Source organism: Marmota monax, unplaced genomic scaffold (genome assembly GCF_021218885.2).
Source record: "Marmota monax isolate L192 unplaced genomic scaffold, Marmota_monax_Labrador192_F-V1.1 WCK01_AAM20220418_F8-fsc00151, whole genome shotgun sequence".
Taxonomy (NCBI): Eukaryota; Metazoa; Chordata; class Mammalia; order Rodentia; family Sciuridae; genus Marmota; species Marmota monax.
The window spans coordinates 3,941,376-3,963,970 of record NW_026694226.1 but is presented as its reverse complement, the minus strand read 5'-3'; the positions used below and the strand labels follow the sequence as shown (position 1 = coordinate 3,963,970).

The 22,595-nt window shown below is 36.3% G+C and overlaps 1 protein-coding gene and 1 pseudogene across 1 annotated transcript; both read right to left on the bottom strand.

Moving 5' to 3' along the window:
- Positions 1 to 326: 326 nt before the first annotated feature.
- LOC124108293 (olfactory receptor 6C2-like) lies at positions 327 to 1,262 on the bottom strand. Its single transcript, XM_046466740.1, has one exon. It carries the CDS (start codon positions 1,260 to 1,262, stop codon positions 327 to 329), a length of 936 nt encoding a protein of 311 aa, XP_046322696.1.
- Positions 1,263 to 16,127: 14,865 nt separating this feature from the next.
- LOC124108287 (olfactory receptor 6C2-like) lies at positions 16,128 to 17,062 on the bottom strand (annotated as a pseudogene).
- Positions 17,063 to 22,595: the final 5,533 nt, after the last annotated feature.

Sequence of the window (22,595 nt, the reverse complement as noted above, 5' to 3'; positions counted from 1 at the left end):
TCCCCAATGCCTGAAATGTAGAAAAGGCTTTCAATATTAGAATTGGCAAATTCTATGAACACACTTACTCAATCCCAAATATGTGATGAATGCATTGATTCTGGTTTTTTTTTGTTTCATTTTATTAGCAGTTTCTATTGAGATTTGCTATTATGTGAAGACTTTTAGTTGCCTGGAAGTATGTTGTTGTTGTTGTTGTTTTTGAGAAAACTTATCCTGAAACTCCTTCCTTGCAAGGAGAGGACTGATGTAAAAAGTCAAAGACATGTTTAGAAATCAACAATCCTTTCAGTAAACTTAAAATACTTTTACATTAGCAAATTCCATTACTTATTTAAGAACAATGCAATTCTTTTGACTGAGTCCTTGAAGGCCTGTTTTACTTGCTTGTTTCTCAGTGTGTAAATGAAGGGGTTCAACATGGGACTGATGGATGTAAAAAGGATTGTTACCCCCTTATTAATAGCCATTGAATCTTTTGCTGAAGGCTTAACATAGATGAAGATACAGCTCCCATAGGTTATGGAGACCACAATCATATGGGAAGAACAGGTAGAAAATGCCCTTTTCCTTTGTTGGGCAGAAGGGAATTGCAGAATAGTCTTAATGATGTATACATAGGATAGAACGACACATATGAGAGTCATGATAAAAGTTAACACAGCACAAATTATAACCATCTGCTCTATGAGCCATGTTTCTGTGCATGAGATTTTTAGGATGGGTTCTGCATCACAGACAAAATGGTCAATAACAGTAGAGTTGCAGAATTCCAGATTCAGGCCCAGGCTAAGTGGTGGAAGTAAGAGTAACAAAGCAACTGTCCAGCAACAAAGGATGAGTCTTCTGCAGACCCTAGTGTTCATAATGGTCACATAGTGTAGGGGTTTGCAGATAGCTATGTATCGGTCATAGGACATGGTGGCGAGGAGAAAAAATTCTGTTACACCAAAGAGATCAGTGAAAAATATCTGAATGATACAACTGTCATATGTGATGGTCTTATCCCCTGTTGATAAGCTGTACAAGTATCTAGGAATACAAGCAGTTGTGAATGAGATTTCTAAGAAGGAGAAGTTTTGTAGGAAAAAGTACATGGCAGTTTTGAGGCCTGCATCCAGGAAGGTGAGGGAGATGATTGCCAGGTTCCCCGTTATACTCAGCATGTAGGTGAGAAAGAGAAAGATGAAAATCACGACCTTCAGTTGTGGGTCATCTGTCAGTCCCAGCAGGATAAATGTTGTTACTGTGTGAGTTCTCATAATTGGATTCTCACTTCTATTTAATTTGCATTTAAAATTCAGAGATGTTTGTGTGTGATGGTAATTCACAGATAAAGAACCTTGAAAACCCATTCACATGTATTTAACTGTTTTGTTTACAAATATTGTCATTCACAGCAGCTTAGGTTCTATAATTACATATTTTTGGTCATTTCAGGGTACATTAAAAATATCAAATTGCATTATCTATACCAATTCCAAAATGCTATGGTTGCTTTCTTCTTATTGCATTCTGATCTCATTTTTTTTATTGGTTGTTCAAAAAATTACAAAGCCCTTGATATATCATATTTCATACATTAGATTCAAGTGGGTTATGAACTCCCATTTTTTTATTTTACCTGAATCTCAGATTTAATTTTCCCAAACAGTTAGATTTGATTATTAGTGTTTTGTAAGATTGAGAGATTTTCCTTATTCACTCTGTGAATCCTAAAGCTGAATTTTAAACTTTCTTTTTCATATTCATGTTTCCTTGAAGTCTTATTATTAATACAATTATATCACACAAACAGTTAATTATACAGGCTCTCTTTCTGTGGCTTAAGATATCAAGTACACTTGTGTTTTCTTTAAACAACTACTTCCTTACTTATTCCCCTGATTTTTCCTCATAATTTTCTATTTATAATACTCCTTCCCTATTGTGGTACATAAGAAAGAGTATTTTGAGAATGAGTTTATTGTATAGGATGATAAGTTAGATATGGAATACATACCTATGAAAATCACAACTGTTTTTAGTTTTTAATATCTATAAGTGTTGAGCTCATTCCAAAATGCTGTATTAATATCCCAAAGTTCAAAATGTATCAGGTTTAAACTATTACACATTTCTTCAAGCATTGTTTGATTTCACTGTGACTCAGTATGTTAGTGTAAAATAGAAAAAATTATTACCCTTCGTACATATACTATGTGATAATATATTATATAAAATATTTATAAATAATGAGTAATAAATATAATTTAACTACTTCAGTGCCCTGATTCATAATTATTATCCTTTTGTTGGTTACCAAACATTCAATTATTAGTATACTGAAATCATGTTTTGTCCCCATGTTTTTAAATAAATGAATTATATGAAAGTTTATCAAACACCTCTCTTTTTCTGTTGAAGTTTAGGAAATTTCTAAGTATAACGTTATAATGTGTGTTTTCTTTCTTTCCTTTTCCTAATTTTGAGACAGGGTCCAACAAATTTTCCCAGGCTGGCCTTGAACTTGTGATCCTCCTATCCCAGCCTCTCCAATGGCTGAGATTATTAGAGTGTGCCACCCTTCCCAGCACAGAAGTGTTTTCAACCACACAGTATTTCTAGTAGCCTCTGTTTACTTTCCTATTGTTATGTACATATTGACTTTCTCACCTTTTTGCTTTGTCATTTCTAGACATTTATTTTCTTGCTGGTGTCTCTTATGTTGATAGTTCTTAATGCTGCATTATTTCTTCCTGATGGATTATTTTCCTGAATTTCTCAGCTCTAAAAAGTTATTGCTCTTTATGATCTCAATCATATAATTAGATGTACCCTAAACACGACCAAAGTGAAAATCATGATTTTCCACACTCCTTTTTACTTCTCACCTTGTACTCTTTATAATCAAATTAGTGTGTTTTAATTATTAAAACTTTACTATAGACTAGACATTGAAATAAACACTTTACATGGATTATCTGGAGTATTCTTCTCTTCAATTCTCTGTATTTCTCCATTTTTATCTCTGTCCCACAGTATCCAGTTTTATGGGAAATAGCCAGTAGTTTCTAGTTTTTAGTTTCCAGAAACTTTCATTGGAGATATTACTACTTTACACATGACTCAAATTATGCTACTCTTTCATTGTTGTTTAATATAATCTTATAAATATCTATACAGTACCCAAGATTAAAGCACTCTAAAAATACTGTTAATACCACATGAATTTGCATTTCTAAATTTTAGTGCAATCAGGAAAGATTCATTTATTAGAGTCACATATGACCCAAATCTCAAAAAAGAAAATGAAATTAAAGACAGAATTTATTATATTTACCCTTCTGGCAGTTAATCATAACCTTCCTCTATTAGTTGTTTACATGTATTTTTACAGACACAACTTGAAAATGTTAAGAATGAACTTGATAATTTTTAGCCACTACTGATTGAATTTGGTCACTTCAACACTAACAATATCCTTGATTTTTCTCTTTTATAAATTCCACCAACTTTCGCACAATAGACATAGTGCTATCATAACTATCATAACTATTTAACTATCACTGAAAAGTGGGTTCAAGGGAACTCTTGTTACCTTTAGAATAATTGATGTTCAGAACTCTTTTGTTCAGAGAAAGGGTTTTCCAATTTGAAGCTAGACATTTATTTTATTTGCCAAATCTGCAACAAAGTTAATGAACAAAAAAGTCCTTTGTGACCCAGGTTCAAAACCACTAATGAATCATTTGTGTAATGAACTTTCGGAAAAACAATCAAACCTACAGTAGTAACAATGGGAACATGGACTTTAGAGACAGGAGAAAGCATGTGGATCATTAAAAGAGACTCGTAGGACAACTTTAAGAATCTCATTAAAAGCAAAACTAATCCAGTTTCTTTTAATTAATTGTTAGCACACAAAGTAACTAAAAGATCCATTTCTTTTTCTGATTTATCAATTTTTATGCCAAAAAATATATTTTACATAAAGATTTAAAAATATCATTCAGCTTCCTTTCTCAGAATGTTATTTTTATTACACAAACCATAAAAATTCTTCAGTCAAAACAAATAAATAATTTCAATAAACATGCCTAGATTCAACTGTGAGCATTCTAAAAGAAAGCAGAAATGTCAATTTCTTTTTGTGCACTAACATATATGGTATTTTAAATTATGTTAAAATCTAGTGCATTAAAATCATTTTACTATACATACTAGTACATATAGTAAAATCTAGTATGTTAAAATCAGAATTTCTGTGTCTTCAAATCTACAGAAAGGTCTTCACAATAAGAAATTTATTCTTTCATAAAATTGATTTTATAATTACTCTGGGAATAGAAATATAATAGAATCTACTGCATGAAAATATTGTTGAGTTAAGAAAATTTCTTATAATTCCACAGAGTGTAAGAATACTTGAAGCTCACATAAAATAAATATATTTTTATTAGAGTCACATATGATCCAAATCTCAAAAAAGAAAATGAAATTAATGACAGAATTAATTCGACAAACCATAATTGTATATATGTGATATATATATTTGATATATGTGTACAATGAGGACTGATCAAAGTATGCTAATTAGCATATCCACTGAAGCATTATGGAAAATAATACTTCTACAAGACAGTTCCCCAAGAAAAACATGGAGGGATAGTATGGCTTGGGGGGAGGGAGGGAAACTATCCAAACATTAAGAATGGGCCCTAAGGGAAAAAGCAAACTTTCATCCTTTCCCCGTTCATCATCAGCATCTCCACCAAAAGCAAAGCTTCATCCCTTCCCAAACACAATGGGTCCTGAAGGAAGGAGGCAAATACCAAAATGCTGAGCCTGGACTTTTACCCTTTCCTATTGCAGATGAGTCCTGGAAGGAGAAAAGCAAATAGTGAAGCTCTAGATAACAGGGGGTACCAGAGATAAGCAGTGAACACTGAGTTTTGAGTTTTCCCCAATGACAACAAGTTTACCTTTTTACAACTGCCTTCCTGAGTTAAAATTTTAACCTGCACAACTAGGTCCCTGACTGTCCAAACTGCACATCTGCAGTATCCATTGATTAAGTCACCCTCATTGTGAACTATAAAACCCAAACTCCTTCTGTAACCCAGAGGGCCATTTCCTGTACCCAGAAATGAGCCCTCCCAAGTCTGATCAATGGACTTTGCTGCAGAATAGAGGAAAGCTTGCTGATCCGAGGTTTGCTTCCTGTCTCCTGCCTCCATCATTTGGTGGCCATGTGCTTGCATCCATCACCTCCCATGTTTTCGTGCTTAGAGATGTGAACTTATTTTCAACTGTTTTGTAATATACAATATACTGTTATTCAATATATTCACCCTGATATACAACAGACCTCCTAACTGAAACTCTGTGTCTTTTGACCAATAATAGAAGAGAGTATATTTGTTGTTTCAAGCTGGGAAAAAGTGTGGAAAGAGATAGATGAAAAGTGATGGCTGAAGTTAACAGGGTTCCATTTGGGATGATAGAAATATTCCAAAGTTAGATTCTGGTGAGGTATGCACAACTTTGTAAATATAACAAAAATAATTTGATTTTTATATTCAGTTGTGCAATGATAATTTATACTTCAAATGTATATAAATCACATATTAATAAAGGTATGTTTATTATTTTTACTACATATGTTTAAGGTGTACACTATGGTATTTGATGTACTAATACAGCTGTTGTTTTTTTTAAAAAAAAAAAGTGGATTAAGTGCTTCAATCAAAAGGAAATGCCTTAAAGAAATAGGGTGAGTTGGTAAAAATCTCACAGCTAGTAGAAATGACAGGATCTGAATTTAGATACTATTACATCAAGGTTAACTTTTCAAACAGGGAATAAGTTTGAAAAATCCCAGGGTCTGTGATTTTATATCTTTTACTAGGAAACATGCAACCAACAGAGCAGAATCTGGATGAATCTGTTAGGAAAATAAAATGTTTGATATTCAACCAATCTATGTAATGTAGGTCAAAGGGTACAAACTTGAAGTTATGCAAAATGAATAAATCTAGAGACAATATACAGTAGGAAGACTATAATTTATAATATTGTATTTTATACTGAAAAATTGATGAGATATCAGGTGCCTCTACACAAAACAAAAACTTTTTTGAGATGATGGGTATATTAGTTTTCTTGATTGTACTAATCATTTCATCATGTATATCATGTTGTACAATTTAAATATAAACAAGAAAATCAATAACATGATACATAGAGTAATTAATGTATATGTGTACAATGAATTTGAACTATATATTCACTGAAAGCAGCAAGCAAAGATGAAATGCAGGAAGCATATTTATGTTATAATCAATATAGCATGAATTCATCTTTTGTTTCAACATTTTTTTTTTTAATTTTTTATTGTGGGTTGTTCAAAACATTACAAATTTCTTGACATATCATATTCCACACTTTGATTCTAGTGGGTTATGAACTCCCACCTTCACCCCATACACAGATTGCAGATTCACATCAGTTACACATCCATTGATTTACAAATTGCCATACTAGTGTCTGTTGTGCTCCGCTGCCTTTCCCATCATCCACCCTCCCCCCTCCCCACCTCTCCCCTCCCCTCCCCTCCTCTCTCTCTACCCCCTCCACTGTATAACCCTGAGGGTCTCCTTCCATTACCGTGCAATTTACCTTCTCTCTCCCTTTCCCTCCCACCTCTCATCCCTGTTAAATGTTAATCTTCTTCTCCTGTTCTTCGTCCCTACTCTGTTCTTAGTTACTTTCCTTATATCAAAGAAGACATTTGGCATTTGTTTTTTAGGGATTGGCTAGCTTCACTTAGCATAATCTGCTCTAATGCCATCCATTTCCCTGTAAATTCTATGATTTTGTCATTTTTTAATGCAGAGTAATACTCCATTGTGTATAAATGCCACATTTTTTTTATCCATTCGTCTATTGAAGGGCATCTAGGTTGGTTCCACAGTCTTGCTATTGTGAACTGTGCTGCTATGAACATCGATGTAGCAGTGTCCCTGTAGCATGCTCTTTTTAGGTCTTTAGGGAATAGACCAAGAAGGGGAATAGCTGGGTCAAATGGTGGCTCCATTCCCAGCTTTCCAAGAAATCTCCATACTGCTTTCCAAATTGGCTGCACCAATCTGCAGTCCCACCAGCAATGTACAAGTGTACCCTTTTCCCCACATCCTCGCCAGCACTTGTTGTTGTTTGACTTCCTAATGGCTGCCAATCTTACTGGAGTGAGATGGTATCTTAGGGTGGTTTTGATTTGCATTTCTCTGACAGCTAGAGATGTTGAGCATTTTTTCATGTACTTGTTGATTGACTGTATGTCCTCCTCTGTGAAGTGTCTGTTCAGGTCCTTGGCCCATTTGTTGATTGGGTTGTTTGTTCTCTTATTGTCTAATTTTTTGAGTTCTTTGTATACTCTGGATATTAGGGCTCTATCTGAAGTGTGAGGAGTAAAGATTTGTTCCCAGGATGTAGGCTCCCTATTTACCTCTCTTATTGTTTCTTTTGCTGAGAAAAAACTTCTTAGTTTGAGTAAGTCCCATTTGTTGATTCTAGTTATTAACTTTTGTGCTATGGGTGTCCTATTGAGGAATTTGGAGCCCGACCCCACCGACTGTAGATCGTAGCCAACTTTTTCTTCTATCAGACGGCGCGTCTCTGATTTGATATCAAGTTCCTTGATCCATTTTGAATTCACTTTTGTGCATGGCGAGAGAAAGGGATTCAGTTTCATTTTGTTGCATATGGATTTCCAGTTTTCCCAGCACCATTTGTTGAAGATGCTATCCTTCCTCCATTGCATGCTTTTAGCCCCTTTATCAAATATAAGATAGTTGTAGTTTTGTGGATTGGTTTCTGTGTCCTCTATTCTGTACCATTGGTCCACACGCCTGTTTTGGTACCAGTACCATGCTGTTTTATGTTACTATTGCTCTGTAGTATAGTTTGAAGTCTGGTATCGCTATACCGCCTGATTCACACTTCTTGCTTAGCATTGTTTTTGCTATTCTGGGTCTTTTATTTTTCCATATGAATTTCATGATTGCTTTCTCTATTTCTACAAGAAATGCCATTGGGATTTTGATTGGCATTGCATTAAACCTATAGAGAACTTTTGGTAATATCGCCATTTTGATGATGTTAGTTCTGCCTATCCATGAACAGGGTATATTTTTCCATCTTCTAAGATCTTCTTCTATTTCTCTCTTTAGGGTTCTGTAGTTTTCATTGTATAAGTCTTTCACCTCTTTTGTTAGGTTGATTCCCAAGTATTTTATTTTTTTTGAAGATATTTTGAATGGAGTGGTTGTCCTCATTTCCATTTCAGAGGATTTGTCGCTGATATATAGGAATGCCTTTGATTTATGCGTGTTGATTTTAAATCCTGCCACTTTGCTGAATTCATTTATTAGCTCTAATAGTTTCTTTGTAGAGCCTTTTGGGTCTGCTAGATATAGAATCATATCATCTGCAAATAGTGATAATTTAATTTCTTCTTTTCCTATTTTTATGCCTTTAATTTCTTTCATCTGTCTAATTGCTCTGGCCAGTGTTTCGAGAACTATGTTGAAGAGAAGTGGAGAGAGAGGGCATCCCTGTCTTGTTCCAGATTTTAGAGGGAATGCCTTCAGTTTTTCTCCATTCAGAATAATGCTAGCCTGAGGCTTAGCATAGATTGCTTTTACAATATTGAGGTATGTTCCTGTTATCCCTAGTTTTTCTAGAGTTTTGAACATAAAGGGATGCTGTACTTTGTCAAATGCTTTTTCCGCATCTATCGAGATGATCATATGGTTCTTATTTTTAAGTCTATTGATGTGGTGAATAACATTTATTGATTTCCGTATATTGAACCAGCCTTGCATCCCAGGGATGAATCCTACTTGATCATGGTGTACAATTTTTTTGATATGTTTTTGTATCCGATTCGCCAGAATTTTATTGAGGATTTTTGCATCTAGGTTCATTAGAGATATTGGTCTGTAGTTTTCTTTCTTTGAAGTGTCTTTGTCTGGTTTAGGTATCAGGGTGATGTTGGCCTCATAGAATGAATTTGGAAGTTCTCCCTCCTTTTCTATTTCCTGAAGTAGCTTGAAAAGTATTGGTATTAGTTCTTCTTTAAAGGTTTTGTAAAATTCTGCTGTATACCCATCGGGACCTGGGCTTTTCTTAGTTGGTAGTCTTTTTATGGTTTCTTCTATCTCCTCAATTGATATTGGTCTGTTTAGGTTTTCTATATCCTCCTGACTCAATCTGGGCAGATCATATGACTTAAGAAATTTATCTATGCCTTCACTATCTTCTAATTTATTGGAGTATAAGGATTCAAAATAGTTTTTGATTATCTTCTGTATTTCTGAAGTGTCTGTTGTGATATTGCCTTTTTCATCCCGTATGCTAGTAATTTGAGTTCTCTCTCTTCTTCTCTTCACTAGCATCGCTAAGGGTCTGTCGATTTTGTTTATTTTTTCAAAGAACCAACTTTTAGTTTTGTCAATTTTTTCAATTGTTTCTTTTGTTTCGATTTCATTAATTTCAGCTCTGATTTTAATTATTTCTTGCCTTCTACTTCTTTTGCTGTTGTTTTGCTCTTCTTTTTCAAGGATTTTGAGATGAAGTATGAGATCATTTATTTGTTGGTTTTTTCTTTTTTTAAGGAATGAACTCCAAGCAATGAATTTTCCTCTTAGAACTGCTTTCAATGTGTCCCATAGATTCCGATATGTTGTGTCTGTGTTTTCATTTATCTCTAAGAATTTTTTAATTTCCTCCTTGATGTCTTCTATAACCCATTGATCATTCAGTAACCTATTGTTCATTCTCCAATTGATGTATGCTTTTTCCTTCCTTCTTTTATCGTTGATTTTCAGTTTCATTCCATTATGATCAGATAAGATGCATGGTAATATCTCTACTCCTTTATATTGTCTAAGAGTTGCCCTGTGACATAATATATGATCTATTTTTGAGAAGGATCCATGTGCTGCTGAGAAAAAAGTGTAACTGCTTGATGTTGGGTGGTATACTCTATATATGTCAATTAGGTCTAGGTTATTAATAGTGTTATTGAGTTCTATAGTTTCCTTATTCAACTTTTGTTTGGAAGATCTGTCCAGTGGCGAGAGAGGTGTGTTGAAGTCTCCCATGATTATGGTGTGGTGGTCTATTAGACTCTTGAACTTGAGAAGAGTTTGTTTGACGAACATAGCTGCACCATTGTTTGGGGCATAAATATTTATGATTGTTATGTCTTGTTGGTGTATGGTTCCCTTAAGCAGTATGTAGTGTCCCTCTTTATCTCTTTTGATTAACTTTGGCTTGAAATCTATTTTATTTGATATGAGTATGGACACGCCTGCTTGTTTCCGAAGTCCATATGAGTGATATGATTTTTCCCAACCTTTCACCTTCAGCCTATGTATGTCTTTTCCTATCAAATGCGTCTCCTGTAGGCAGCATATTGTTGGGTCTTGTTTTGTGATCCATTCTACTAGCCTGTGTCTCTTAATTGGTGAATTTAAGCCATTAACATTTAGGGTTATTATTGAGATATGGGTTGTTCTTCCAGCCATATTTGTTTATTTCTGTTACTAAACATTGTTTGTTTTCCTCTTTGATTGTTTCCCCCCCCCTTTACTGTCCTACCTCCCACTGTTGGTTTTCATTGTTATTTTCCATTTCCTCTTCCTGTAATACTTTGGCTAGGATGTTTTGAAGAGATGGTTTTCTAGCTGTGAATTCTTTAAACTTTTGTTTATCGTGGAAGGTTTTAATTTCATTCTCCATCCTGAAGCTTAATTTCGCTGGATACACAATTCTTGGTTGGAACCCATTATCTTTCAGTGTTTGAAATATGTTATTCCAGGATCTTCTAGCTTTCAGAGTCTGTGTTGAAAGATCAGCTGTTATCCTGATTGGCTTGCCCCTAAATGTAATCTGCTTCCTTTCTCTTGTAGCTTTTAAAATTCTCTCCTTATTCTGTATGTTGGGCATCTTCATTATAATGTGTCTAGGTGTGGATCTCTTATGATTTTGCACATTCGGCGTCCTGTAGGCTTCTAGGATTTGGGATTCTGTCTCATTCTTCAAGTCTGGGAAGTTTTCTTGTATTATTTCATTGAATAGACTGCTCATTCCTTTGGTTTGGAGCTCTGTACCTTCTTGTATCCCAATGACTCTTAAGTTTGGTCTCTTAATGTTATCCCATATTTCTTGGATGTTCTGCTCATGGTTTCTTAACAGTCTTGCTGAGCTGTCTATGTTCTTTTCCAGTTGAAATACTTTGTCTTCATTGTCTGATGTTCTATCTTCTAAGTGTTCTACTCTGTTGGTAGTATTCTCCATTGAGTTTTTAAGTTGGTTTATTGCTTCCTGCATTTCTAGGATTTCTGATTGCTTGTTTTTTATAACCTCTATCTCCCTGTATAGTTGATCCTTTGCTTCCTGGATTTGTTTGCGTAATTCGTTGTCGAAGTGATCTTTCATTGTCTGATTTTGCTGTTTAATGTCTTCCTTGATACTCCAGATCATCTGAAGCATGTATATCCTGAATTCTTTATCTGACATTCCATCTGCTGCAGCTGTTACCTCTTCTAAAGTTGCGTTGACCTGCATTGCTTGTGGTCCTTTCTTTCCTTGTCTTTTCATACTGCTTGCGTATCTTTCCTGCAGGTGCGGGCGGCGGCTCTGCTCTCTCCTTATTCCAATTGGGGTGTCGTGGCTACCACGCCGGCAGGTCACTGGGCCTGTTCTGGGAGCTGGTGGCGGCTCTGTTCTGCCCCTACTCCAATTGGGGTGACGTGTCTGTCGTACCAGCAGGCCACTGTGCCTGTCCCGCTGGTCGGTCGCAGATCTGCCCACCTTTCGGGCACGGGTGGAGGCTCTGCTTTGCCCCTACTCCAATTGGGGTGTCGTGACTACCCCGCCTGCAGGATGCTGGGTCTGTTCCTGGCAAGGGAGGCGACTCTGCTCTGTCACTACTCCAATTAGGGTGGTGTTTGTACCCCGCCGGCAGGCTCCTGGGCCTGATCCGCCGGTCTGTTGTAGGTCTGCCTACCTTGAAGGCGCGGGCGGCGGATCTGCCCTGCCCCTCCTACCATGCCTGCGGACCCCTGGGCCTGATCTGCAGGTTGATCACTGGTCTGCTCACCCTGCGGGCACGGGTGGCGGTTCCGCTCCACCCCCACTCCAATTGGGGTCACGTGACCACCACACCGGCAGGGCCTGATCCGGGCGTGGGATAAGGATCTGCTCTGCCCCTACTCGAGTTGGGGTGACGTGTGTACCACACTGGCAGGCCACTGGGCCTGACCCGCCAGGCTGTCACAGGTCTGTTTACCTTGCAGCGCGAGGGCGGCTCTGCCCTGCCCCTCCTACCACGCCCATGTACTACTGGGTCGTGGGTCTGCCCACCTGGCGGGTGTGGGTGGCGGCTCCGCTCCGCCCCCTCTCCAATTTGGGTCACGCGGTCACCACGCTGGCGAGCCGCTGGGCCTGCTCCGGGGGCTGGCGGCGGCCCGGCTCCTTCCCTCTGGCTCGAGGACAAATTGAGGAGACTCGGGTGACTGAGCCTCACCCCCCTTACCAGGAGACCAACTGCTTATGTCACCGCTGGTATTGATGAAGATCTCTCCTCCACCGCTTTCTGCTGACATCAGATCTCTGCCATGTTGGTATCCTATGCGAATGGCAGCATTTCGTTCCCCTTGCCAGGCAACCCAAGCAATGGGTGAGTCCTGACCTGCCCTCAGCAGGACCCGGACCGAGACACAGTTTCCGCGGGCTCCTAGCCCCGGTCCAGGGAAGTTCCGGGAGCCGGAACTCGGCCGCTCCGTGCTCGGTGTAAGCTCCTATAAGTGTAAGCTCCAAGAAGCAGCCCCCGCGGGCTCAGTTCCGGGAGCCGGAATTTGGCCGCTTAGTGCTTGGTGTATGCTCTGATAGTAGCAGGGTCCAAGAAGCAGCCTCCGCGGGCTCCGCAGCCCTGAGCCAGGGCGGTTCCGGGACGGTTCCGGGAGCCGGAACTCGGCCGCCCCGCGCTCCGTGTTCACTCCGATAAGATCAGATTTTAAGAAGCCCCCAGGCGCTGAACCCTAGCAATCTGTCTGCAAGCCGCAGGCGAATTGCAGCCTGAAATTACCTGTTCTATGGCTGAATGAGCTGCGGTCAGTCAAAAACAGGTGTGGTGACGTCAGTTTACCAACATGGTGGCTGCTGGCCTCCTCTGTGGTCTGACCGGTGTGGAGAACCGAGATGGACCGCTTCCTTCCCCGTCTCGAACCCAGAATTCAGCCCTGAGTGCGGTGCTTGCGCGTCTGGCAGAAACTGCAGCGCTGTAACCCTGCGTCTCTATCCCAGCGCGCCTTGCAGACTCTAGCCGCGGGGCGATTTGCTTAATAAGCAGTGTTACCCTCCATGCGACAAACCTCTCGCGTTTGAGTCCCCGTAGCCGATCCTCATGCGATGGAAATCCTTCCTCCAGGTTCCGGCGCACCCCACTATTGCTGGAAATTCCTAACAAGATATCCTTTAGCCGTCCTGACTTGTCATACTCCCACACAGTGAAGCAGCACACGGGGGTAATGCACTCCCCTCGCCGCCATCTTCCCCACCTCTTGTTTCAACATTGATACATTTAATTCCTCTTGTTGAAAATATTTTTTCCCTTTTATTTTCTGTTACAATGATTCAAATGTCGTTTTTACTAAAAAAGGTGTGCTTTTAAGATATTGGAAATTAATCATACTCAAGGACACAAACTATATTGACAAAGTTTCTGCTTTCAATATTGACAATCTAGGTAGAGAAAAATTTAATGCTAAGTTAGCCAATTCCAAACAATCAAATGCCGAATGTTTTCTTTGATATAAGGAAACTGATTCATAGTGGGATAGGGAGGGTGAGCATGGGAGGAATAGAGGAACTCTAGATAGGGCAGAGGGGTGGGAGGGGAAGGGAGGGGGCATGGGGTAATTAATGATGGTGGAATGTGATGATCATTACTATCCAAAGTACATGTATGAAGACATGAATTGGTGTAAATATACTATCTATACAACCAGAGATATGAAAAATTGTGCTCTATATATGTAATAAGAATTGTAATGCATTATGCTGTGATATATAAATTTTAAATATTTACATAAAAATAATAGCAGACATACAGGATGTTTCTGCATGGTGAATCTTTGGGGTTTGGGGCATGTAAGATTGGGCAGGAGGAATGAATTTTATTATAAGAACCAAGGCATAGAAAAATGAAGAAAAAAAATTTTATATGTAAACCTCGTATGGAAAAGATGAGGCACAAAAAAGTAGGAAAATGTAAATTCAAATACCTCTGGGTTAAGGTATTAGTTCCAGATGATAAACCATATGAGCTTTTTGGGAGGAATGTGGTAAACAATTTGAACTCTATATTGTATAGCTATTTATATCATAAAACTGCAGTCATATTATTTACAGCTTTTTATATTCCTTTTAGAAAATTATCTAAATTTTTAAGATCCCATATATTTGGCTGTTTTTATTTCCATTATTTCTTTTCACTTCATTTTCTCTGTGTTTGCTCATTTTAGTAACATTTTGTGTAAATGTTTAATAACTACCTACATCTGGCAGATTATTTTGTAGTACAAAAACATTTAAATTTCCCAAAATAGCATTTTATTACCTTATTCCTTTTAACTCCATTTTTTAGGAAAGCCTATTCTATTTACAATTTTGACTTTATTGGTTTGATATACTTTAAAATCTCGCAATTTTCAAGCTTTAGTATTTTAGATGTTTTTCTCAAATTGAAAGGTTTATAATTCCATTTCATGACATTTTTGGTGCAATCTAAGCTTTTGGTTTTATTATTTAAATTTATTTCTTAAACTTACACATGAAAACATAAAAAATATACATATTTACAGGTTATTACATGATTTTTCAATGCTTGTATACATTGTATAATATTCTTATCAGGATAAAAACAAGCTATCTTCTCAAACATTTATCATTTCTTCTTGATGGAAACATTCAAAATCCTTCCTTCTAGCTTTTTGTAATATCTGATATATTATTGTTATCTGAAGTCACTCTTCTGGGCAGTAGCACAGCAGAACTTCTTACTCCTATCTGTAACTTACTACTCATCAATTTACCTTTCCCCATTCTACTTTCCCTAGCCTCTTGCAACTGCCAATCTACACACAACTTCAATGATATATACTTTTTTATATTTCACACATAAGTGAAGTACTTATGAAGTACTTGTCTGTCTGTTCCTGGCCTATTTCTGTTTCTCTCTCTCTCTCTCTCTCTCTCTCTCTCTCTCTTGAACTGAGGATTAAATCTAGGAGCACCTAACCACTGAGCCACATCTTCAGCTCTTCTTATTTTTTATTTTTGAGACATGGTCTTGCTAAATTCCTTAGGGTCTCACTAATTACTGAAGCTGGTCTCGAACTTGTAATCCTCCTCCCTCAGCCTCCTGAGCCACTAGGATTACAGGCATGCACCACTGCACCAACTTATTTCTCTTAATATAATGATTTCCACTTCTATCTATGTTCTTGTAAATGACAGAATTTCATCTTATTTTATAGCCAAGAAGTATTCCAGTGTGTATATATACTACATTTTCTTCATCCGTTCTTCAGCTGATAAGCACTTAGCTTGCTTGTTCCATTTCTTCTTTTTACCTCTGAGGGTGCGTAGGAAGATTTTTTTTATTCTGATTTTGCTTTGTCTTCTTTTTGTAAGACCTAGAACAGTACCTATCCTAAGGAAAGTGCCCAATACATATTTATTAGGTGAATTAATGAATGAATCATTTGGAAGTTTTGGACTGGAAGAAATAATGGTGATGATTAGTTGTTCTGTTGTCCCTGAAAATGTAAAAAAATGACTAAAAGCTTTTATCTATCTTATTTTCTTTTATCTTATTTTCTGGTCTTCAAATTTGAAAATGAAACAAGGATTTAAAGTTTTGAAAGCTACTAACATGCCTATTATGGAATGATGTGATCTTAAAAGAGGTTTGTAGAGATAATGCCACTGGATGAGGATGAGCAAGAGCGTTTTGAAAAGGTTAACTTGCCAGCGGACTTAGGGAAATTCACCAAACATCAACTTCATGTCCCTTATTTCTTGGAAAATATTACAATTCTTTTGACTGAGTCCTTGAAGGCCTGTTATACTTGTTTGTTCCTTAGTGTATAAATGAAGGGGTTCAGCATGGGAGCCATAGAAGTAGTGAGGACCATCACCCCCTTATTTGTGGCCACTGAGTCCTTCGCTGAAGGCTTAATGTAGATGAAGATGCAGCTGCCATAGGTGAGGGAAACTACAATCATATGGGAAGAACAGGTAGAAAAGGCTTTTTTCTTTTGCTGGGCAGAAGGGAATCTTAAAATTGTCTTGATGATGTAAATGTAGGACAGAACTACGCACATGAGTGTCATAATGAGGGTCAGTACAGCACAGATGATAATGGTCTGTTCCATAAACCAAGTATTTGAGCAAGAGATTTTCAGGAGGGGAAATGCATCACAAACAAAATGATCAATGATATTAGAATCACAAAACTCCAGATTTAGGCCTAGGCTGAGTGGGGGGATTAAAATAAACAGACCAGCCACCCAACAACAAAAGCAAGTCTCCTGCAGACTCTACTACTCATGATAGTCACATAATGCAGGGGCTTGCAGATGGCCACATAGCGATCATAGGACATGGCAGCCAGGAGAAAAAATTCAGTTACACCAAAGAGGTCAGTAAAAAATACTTGGCTGACACAGGCATTGTAGGTAATCATCTTGTCACCTGTTGCTATGTTATATAAGTATCTGGGAATACATGCAGATGTGAATGAGATCTCCAAGAAAGCAAAATTTTGTAGGAAATAGTACATGGCTGTTTTAAGGTGAGAATCCACTAAGATGAGGGAGATGATAGTCAGATTCCCAGTTATGCTTAGCACATAGGTGAGAAACAGAAAGATAAAAATCAGAACCTGCAGTTGTGGGTCATCTGTCAGTCCCAGTAGAATGAAAATTGTTACAGTATTGTTCCTCATTGTTGATTTCTGACTTCTGTTAGATCTACACTTAACATTCAGAAACAGTTTGTTATAGACTATATAGCAGTTTTAATTTGGGTTTTTCTTATTCACAATGGTTTTTTAAAATATTACATTTTAACATTTATTACATTACTTTACAATAAGCATACTTAATTTGATCAGTTTAAACTTCTGTTTTAAGCCCTCTGGAAAGTTTTCTGCAAGTCTGATGTCTGCTATCATGTACTCTAGTAGAAAACGTCATGTGCTACTCTACTGACACTTAACAAAGAATACTAACTTGGGGTGGGGATCGGGCTGCCTGTGTTTTCTCATCATCACAGTCCCCACCATATACACTGTTATACACATGTTTTTCAATTGTCCAAAAAAGTTCCTAAATGAATTAATCTATTGCATGTTTTCCAGTTAGATGCCTAAGCCATTTTCCTTTCAATTTGGACTCTGAATTTTAAAAAGTTTTAACATTAACTTTCTTTAAGTTTTCTGTGACTTTGAACCACTGTTAATTTATTAATTTTTACATTTCAAGAGATCAAATTTTCTGCTTTTATTTATTATCTTCATACTCATAATAGAGAAACTACCTTCATTTTGCTACTATTTTCAGGAATAATTCCTTCTTCCAGTTCCCCTTCTGATCTCTCAGGTAACACAATGATCACATCACTAAGTAAACTTAATCAGCCCTATCACCACTGGATATTGGTCATCCTCTAAATGAGACTGTTTTTCGTTTATTCTATTTTCAAAGTGTAAATTTGAAATGAGGACAGAGATTTCTAATGAGGTTTTTCATTCTTTTGGAGGGCTGGGGTAGTTATATGCACATATATCTTAGTTTCTGATGTGAGGTGATAATATAGGTAATATATTTCTGGATAACTATCAAATTTTAACATTTCAATGTCAAATTTAAATGCATAAATATCTCCCCAAAGTGGCATTTTATATATCTAAGGAAACCAAATTCTATAAATGGAAAAAGCTTGCTTTACTAAATATAAAAATTGTCACATTTTTTCTTTTTAAGAGATAGGTGATTTTTTTCTCTTCCAGAAATAATAAAATTTAGATTACAAAAAAGTAAATATAATTAAACTAAAATAATAAAATTTATTGCACTTACTATTTTAACTGTCAATTATAGTTTCTGTTGGTTGTTGAAACACAAAATCGTAGAATTTCTAAACTGGAAAAGATATTTAAGATGACTGTCATATGAACTTCTTGTCATGTTTGCTTATGAATCCACTGTCAAATTCATGACAACTCTAGGTTGCATAAACATCTCAGAGGTATCCATCTTCAACCAGTTCCTTGGACTTCCTTCTATTTTTATACCCTTAAAAAAAGAAAGAAAAGAAAACATTTTAATATGAAGAATGTGGAATGTTAGGAATCTGTACCTGAGGATAGTTGGCACTCTGACTTCTCAGGTCAGTGGGTACCTTTGCTGTATCTAGCTTACATTTGCTCTGTTTGATTAAAATGCAACTAAATGAAAAACAGAGTCTCTGGTGACCTACACATGGTTACTAGTAAATCTATGGAGTAACCAAATTTGAGGTTAAAAAAAAATAAAAGTATGCTACCTTTGGCTTCCTTGGAGACAGTGTCCTTAGAGACAGGAGGATGCATCTGTGGATAAAAGCCAATAGAACAACAACAACAAAAAAAAGAATCTGAATATGAAATAAAATACAATTTTATCTCCTTTTTAAAAACTTTCACTTCACATACACTGAGGGAAGATCATAAGAAACCACATTTCTCATTAAAAGTTTTTTACATGAGTTACTCATTATAGTTGGGAAATTTCAATTAGACAAGAAAAACATAAAATTACATAACCCATGTTGTTTACATTTCTAATTGTTTTCTACAAATATATCAATATATTTATAAGCACTATTTAAAAATAAACATTAACAACATAATTTGTTTAATTGGATATACAATGCCAAATGTTCTTATTTTTTTTAAGGTAGGGGTACCAGTGATTGAACTCAGGGGCACTCCACCACTGAGTCACATCCCAAGCCCAGTTTTGTATTTCCTTTAGAGAGAGGGTCTCACTGAGTTGCTCAGTGCCTTGCAGTTGCTGAGGCTGGCTTTGATCCTCCTGCCTCAGCTTCCCAAGCCTCTGAGATTACAGGTGTGTGCTACTGCGCCCAGTTAAATGTTCTTAAACTTTTAAATATGCTCCAAATTAATATATATATGTAATCATATTGGAATCATTTTTTGCAATTAATTTATTTTATTAAGTTTTTAATTTTTTAGTTGTTGACTTATTTATTAATATGTGGTACTGAGAATTGAACCCAGTGCCTCACATAAGTGAGGCAAAAACTCTACCTCTGAGCCACAACCCCAGCCCTTATTTTATTTTTTAAAAATTATTTTTAGTTAACACATAATTGTATATATTTATGTGCTATAAATATGTGATATTTCAACACATGTATATAACACATAATGATCAAATTAGAGTAATCAGCAAGTTCATCATCTCAAACATTAATGATTTCTTTGGGATATTCAAATCTTTTCTTCTAGCTATTTTGTATATACATAACTTATGGTCAACTAAGGTCACCCTACTGTGCTATAGAACACTAGAACTTCTTCTTTCTACCTATACTTTTGACTTCAATCACCAAGCTCTCTCTATTCTTCTTTTATCCTACTCCTCACAGCCACTATTCTACTCATGATTTCTATGAAATTAATTAATTTTTGCATTCTATATATGAGATCATGCAGCGTTTGTCTTTCTGTGCGTGGTTTTCAATATTTTTATGGCTGAGTTAGTATTCAATTATGTAAATGTGTGTATGTGGGTGTGAGTGTGCAAACAATTTCTTTATCCTTGTATCTGCTCATGGAAACCTGGGGTGATTCCATACCTTGGCTATTGTGAATAATGCTGCAGTAGACACAGGAGTGCAGATATCTCTTCCACAAACTTATTTCCTTTCCAAAAGGAAGTAATCTAGCAGTAGGATTCCTGGATCATATGGTAGTTCTACAGTTTTTTGAGGAACCTCCATACTGGTTTCCATAATGGGTATACTTATTTACATTTCCATCAATAGTGTATGAGAGTTTCTTTTTCTCTGTAGCCTCACCAGTTGACCAGTTCTGGGTTTTTCTTATTTTTTATTTTTTTGTTTGTTTTTTTTTTTTTGTTTTTCTGTGTTTTTGTTTTGCCTTTATGTAAACAGCCATTCTACTTGGGATAAAATAGGATCTCATTGTGGTTTGCTTTCATTTCCCTGATATCACTGAGGTTGAATGTATTTCATAAACTTTTAGCCATTTGTAGGTCTTCGTTTTTTTTTTTTTTGTACTGGGGATTCAACTCAGGGCACTCAAATACTGAGCTACATCCCCATCCCTATTCAGATCATTTGCTCATGTTAAAATTGGATTTTTTCTTCTTATGCTTTTGAGTATTTGAGTGCCTTATATATTCTTGTTATTAATCTCTTGTTGAATGGATAGTTTGAAATATTTATTCCCTTTCTTCAGTTTTACTTAGCTCTGTTGATTATTTCCTTTGTAGTGTAGAAGATAATTTTCATTTGATAGAATACCCATTTGTTTATTTTTCTTTTGTTTCCTGTGCTTTGTGAATTACCCAAAAAGAACTTTGCCTGAACTTATATCCTGAAGTGCTTCCCTATGTTCGCTAGTAGTTTCAAATGTTTGGGCCTGACATTTAAGTCTTAAATCCATTTTCAAATTATGTTTGTATAGAGAGAGAGGTAGGGATCTAGATTTATTGCTCTGCATGAGGATACATGTTTTTCCTACCACTATTTATTGAAAAGACTGTCATTTACTCATTGTGTATTCTTAGAAACTTTAATGAAAAATAGTTGCCTGTATAACTGTGGATTTACTTCGACCTTATCTCTTCGATTGCATTGGTCAGTGCATTTACTTTGATGCCAGTACCAGGCTGTTTTTGTTACAATAGCTTTATATTATGTTTTGAAATCAGGTATTATGCTGCTCCAGTTTTGCCTCTTTTGCTCAAGATTGTTTTTGCCTATTTGGCAGTTATGTGAAGAATATGTTTAGTATTTTGATGAGGATTGCACAGAATCTGTAAATGATTTGGGTAGCATTGCATTTTAACAATATAAATTCTTCAAATCCAGAAACATGAAATATCCTTACCTGCTGGGCCTTGTTCAGTTTGTTTTATCATTGTTTTATAGTTTTCATTGTAGAGATCTTTTGCTTCCATTGTTTATTCCTTCAAATTTTGCATTTTAATAGCTTTTATGAATGGGATGTCTTTCTTGATTTCTTTTTCAGCTAGTTTATTATTAGTTTTTAGATATTCTACTAATTTTTGTATGTTAATTTTGTATCCTGAAAATTTACTGAATTTGCTAATCAGTTTTAATACATTTTTTAGAAAAGTATTTTGGTTTTTTCTATATAAAAATTGTCTCTGCAAACAGGGACAATCTAGTATTCTCCTTCCTAATTTGTATGCCCTTTTTTTTTTCTAGCCTAATTGCTCTGTCTGGGATTTCACCACTGTATGGAATAGGAATGGTGAAAGTGAGTATCTTGTCCTGTTCTAGATCTTAAAAGAAGAGCTTCAAACTGTCCTCATTCAGTAGAATCAGCTATTTCCTGTACTTACATTTGGATTTGGTTTATTGAGAGTTTTTATAATAATGGAATGTTGAATTATATCAAATTGCACCACTCCTCCTTTTTCCCAGTCTGTTTCCCTCCCCCTCAATTCCCTTCTTCCACTCCACTGATCTCTCTTGTATTTTTATGGAGTTTTCCCCACATTTTCCCCTTATTTTGTTTTAGCTTTCACATATGAGAAAAAAAATTCTACCCTTGACTTTCTGGATCATGGCCTTAGTATGATGCTCCCCAGTTCCATCCATTTATCATCAAATATCATAACTTTATTCTTCTTTATGGTGAGTAAAACTCAAAATGGAGTTTTATATGTCAGATTTTCTTTATTTACTCACCGGTTGACAGGCTTCTGGGCTGGTTCATAATGTGGCTATTGTGATTGTACCTGCTATAAACATTCATATGGCTGATTACCTAAAATATGCTGATTTAGATCTTTTGGATATATACCAAGGAGTGGGGTAGTTAGGTCATATGATGCTTCCATTCCTAGTTTTTTGAGGAATCTCCATACTGCTTTCTGGAGTGGTTGTACTAGTGTGCAGTCCCACCAGCAATCTATGAGCACACCTTTCCTCCCACATCCAGCATTTGTTCTTGTTTGTATTCTTGAACTTTGCCATTCTGATGAGGGAGAGAAAACCTCAATGTAGTTTCAATTTGCATTTCCCCAATGGCTAGAGATACTGAACATTTTTCATATATTCACTTGCCATTTGTATTTCTTCTTTCCTGAAGGATCTATTTAGTTAGTTTGCCCATTTATTAATAGGGTTGTTTGTTTTTTTGGTACTAAGCTTTTTTGAGTTTTTTTTTATATGTTATGGATATTAATCTCCTGTCT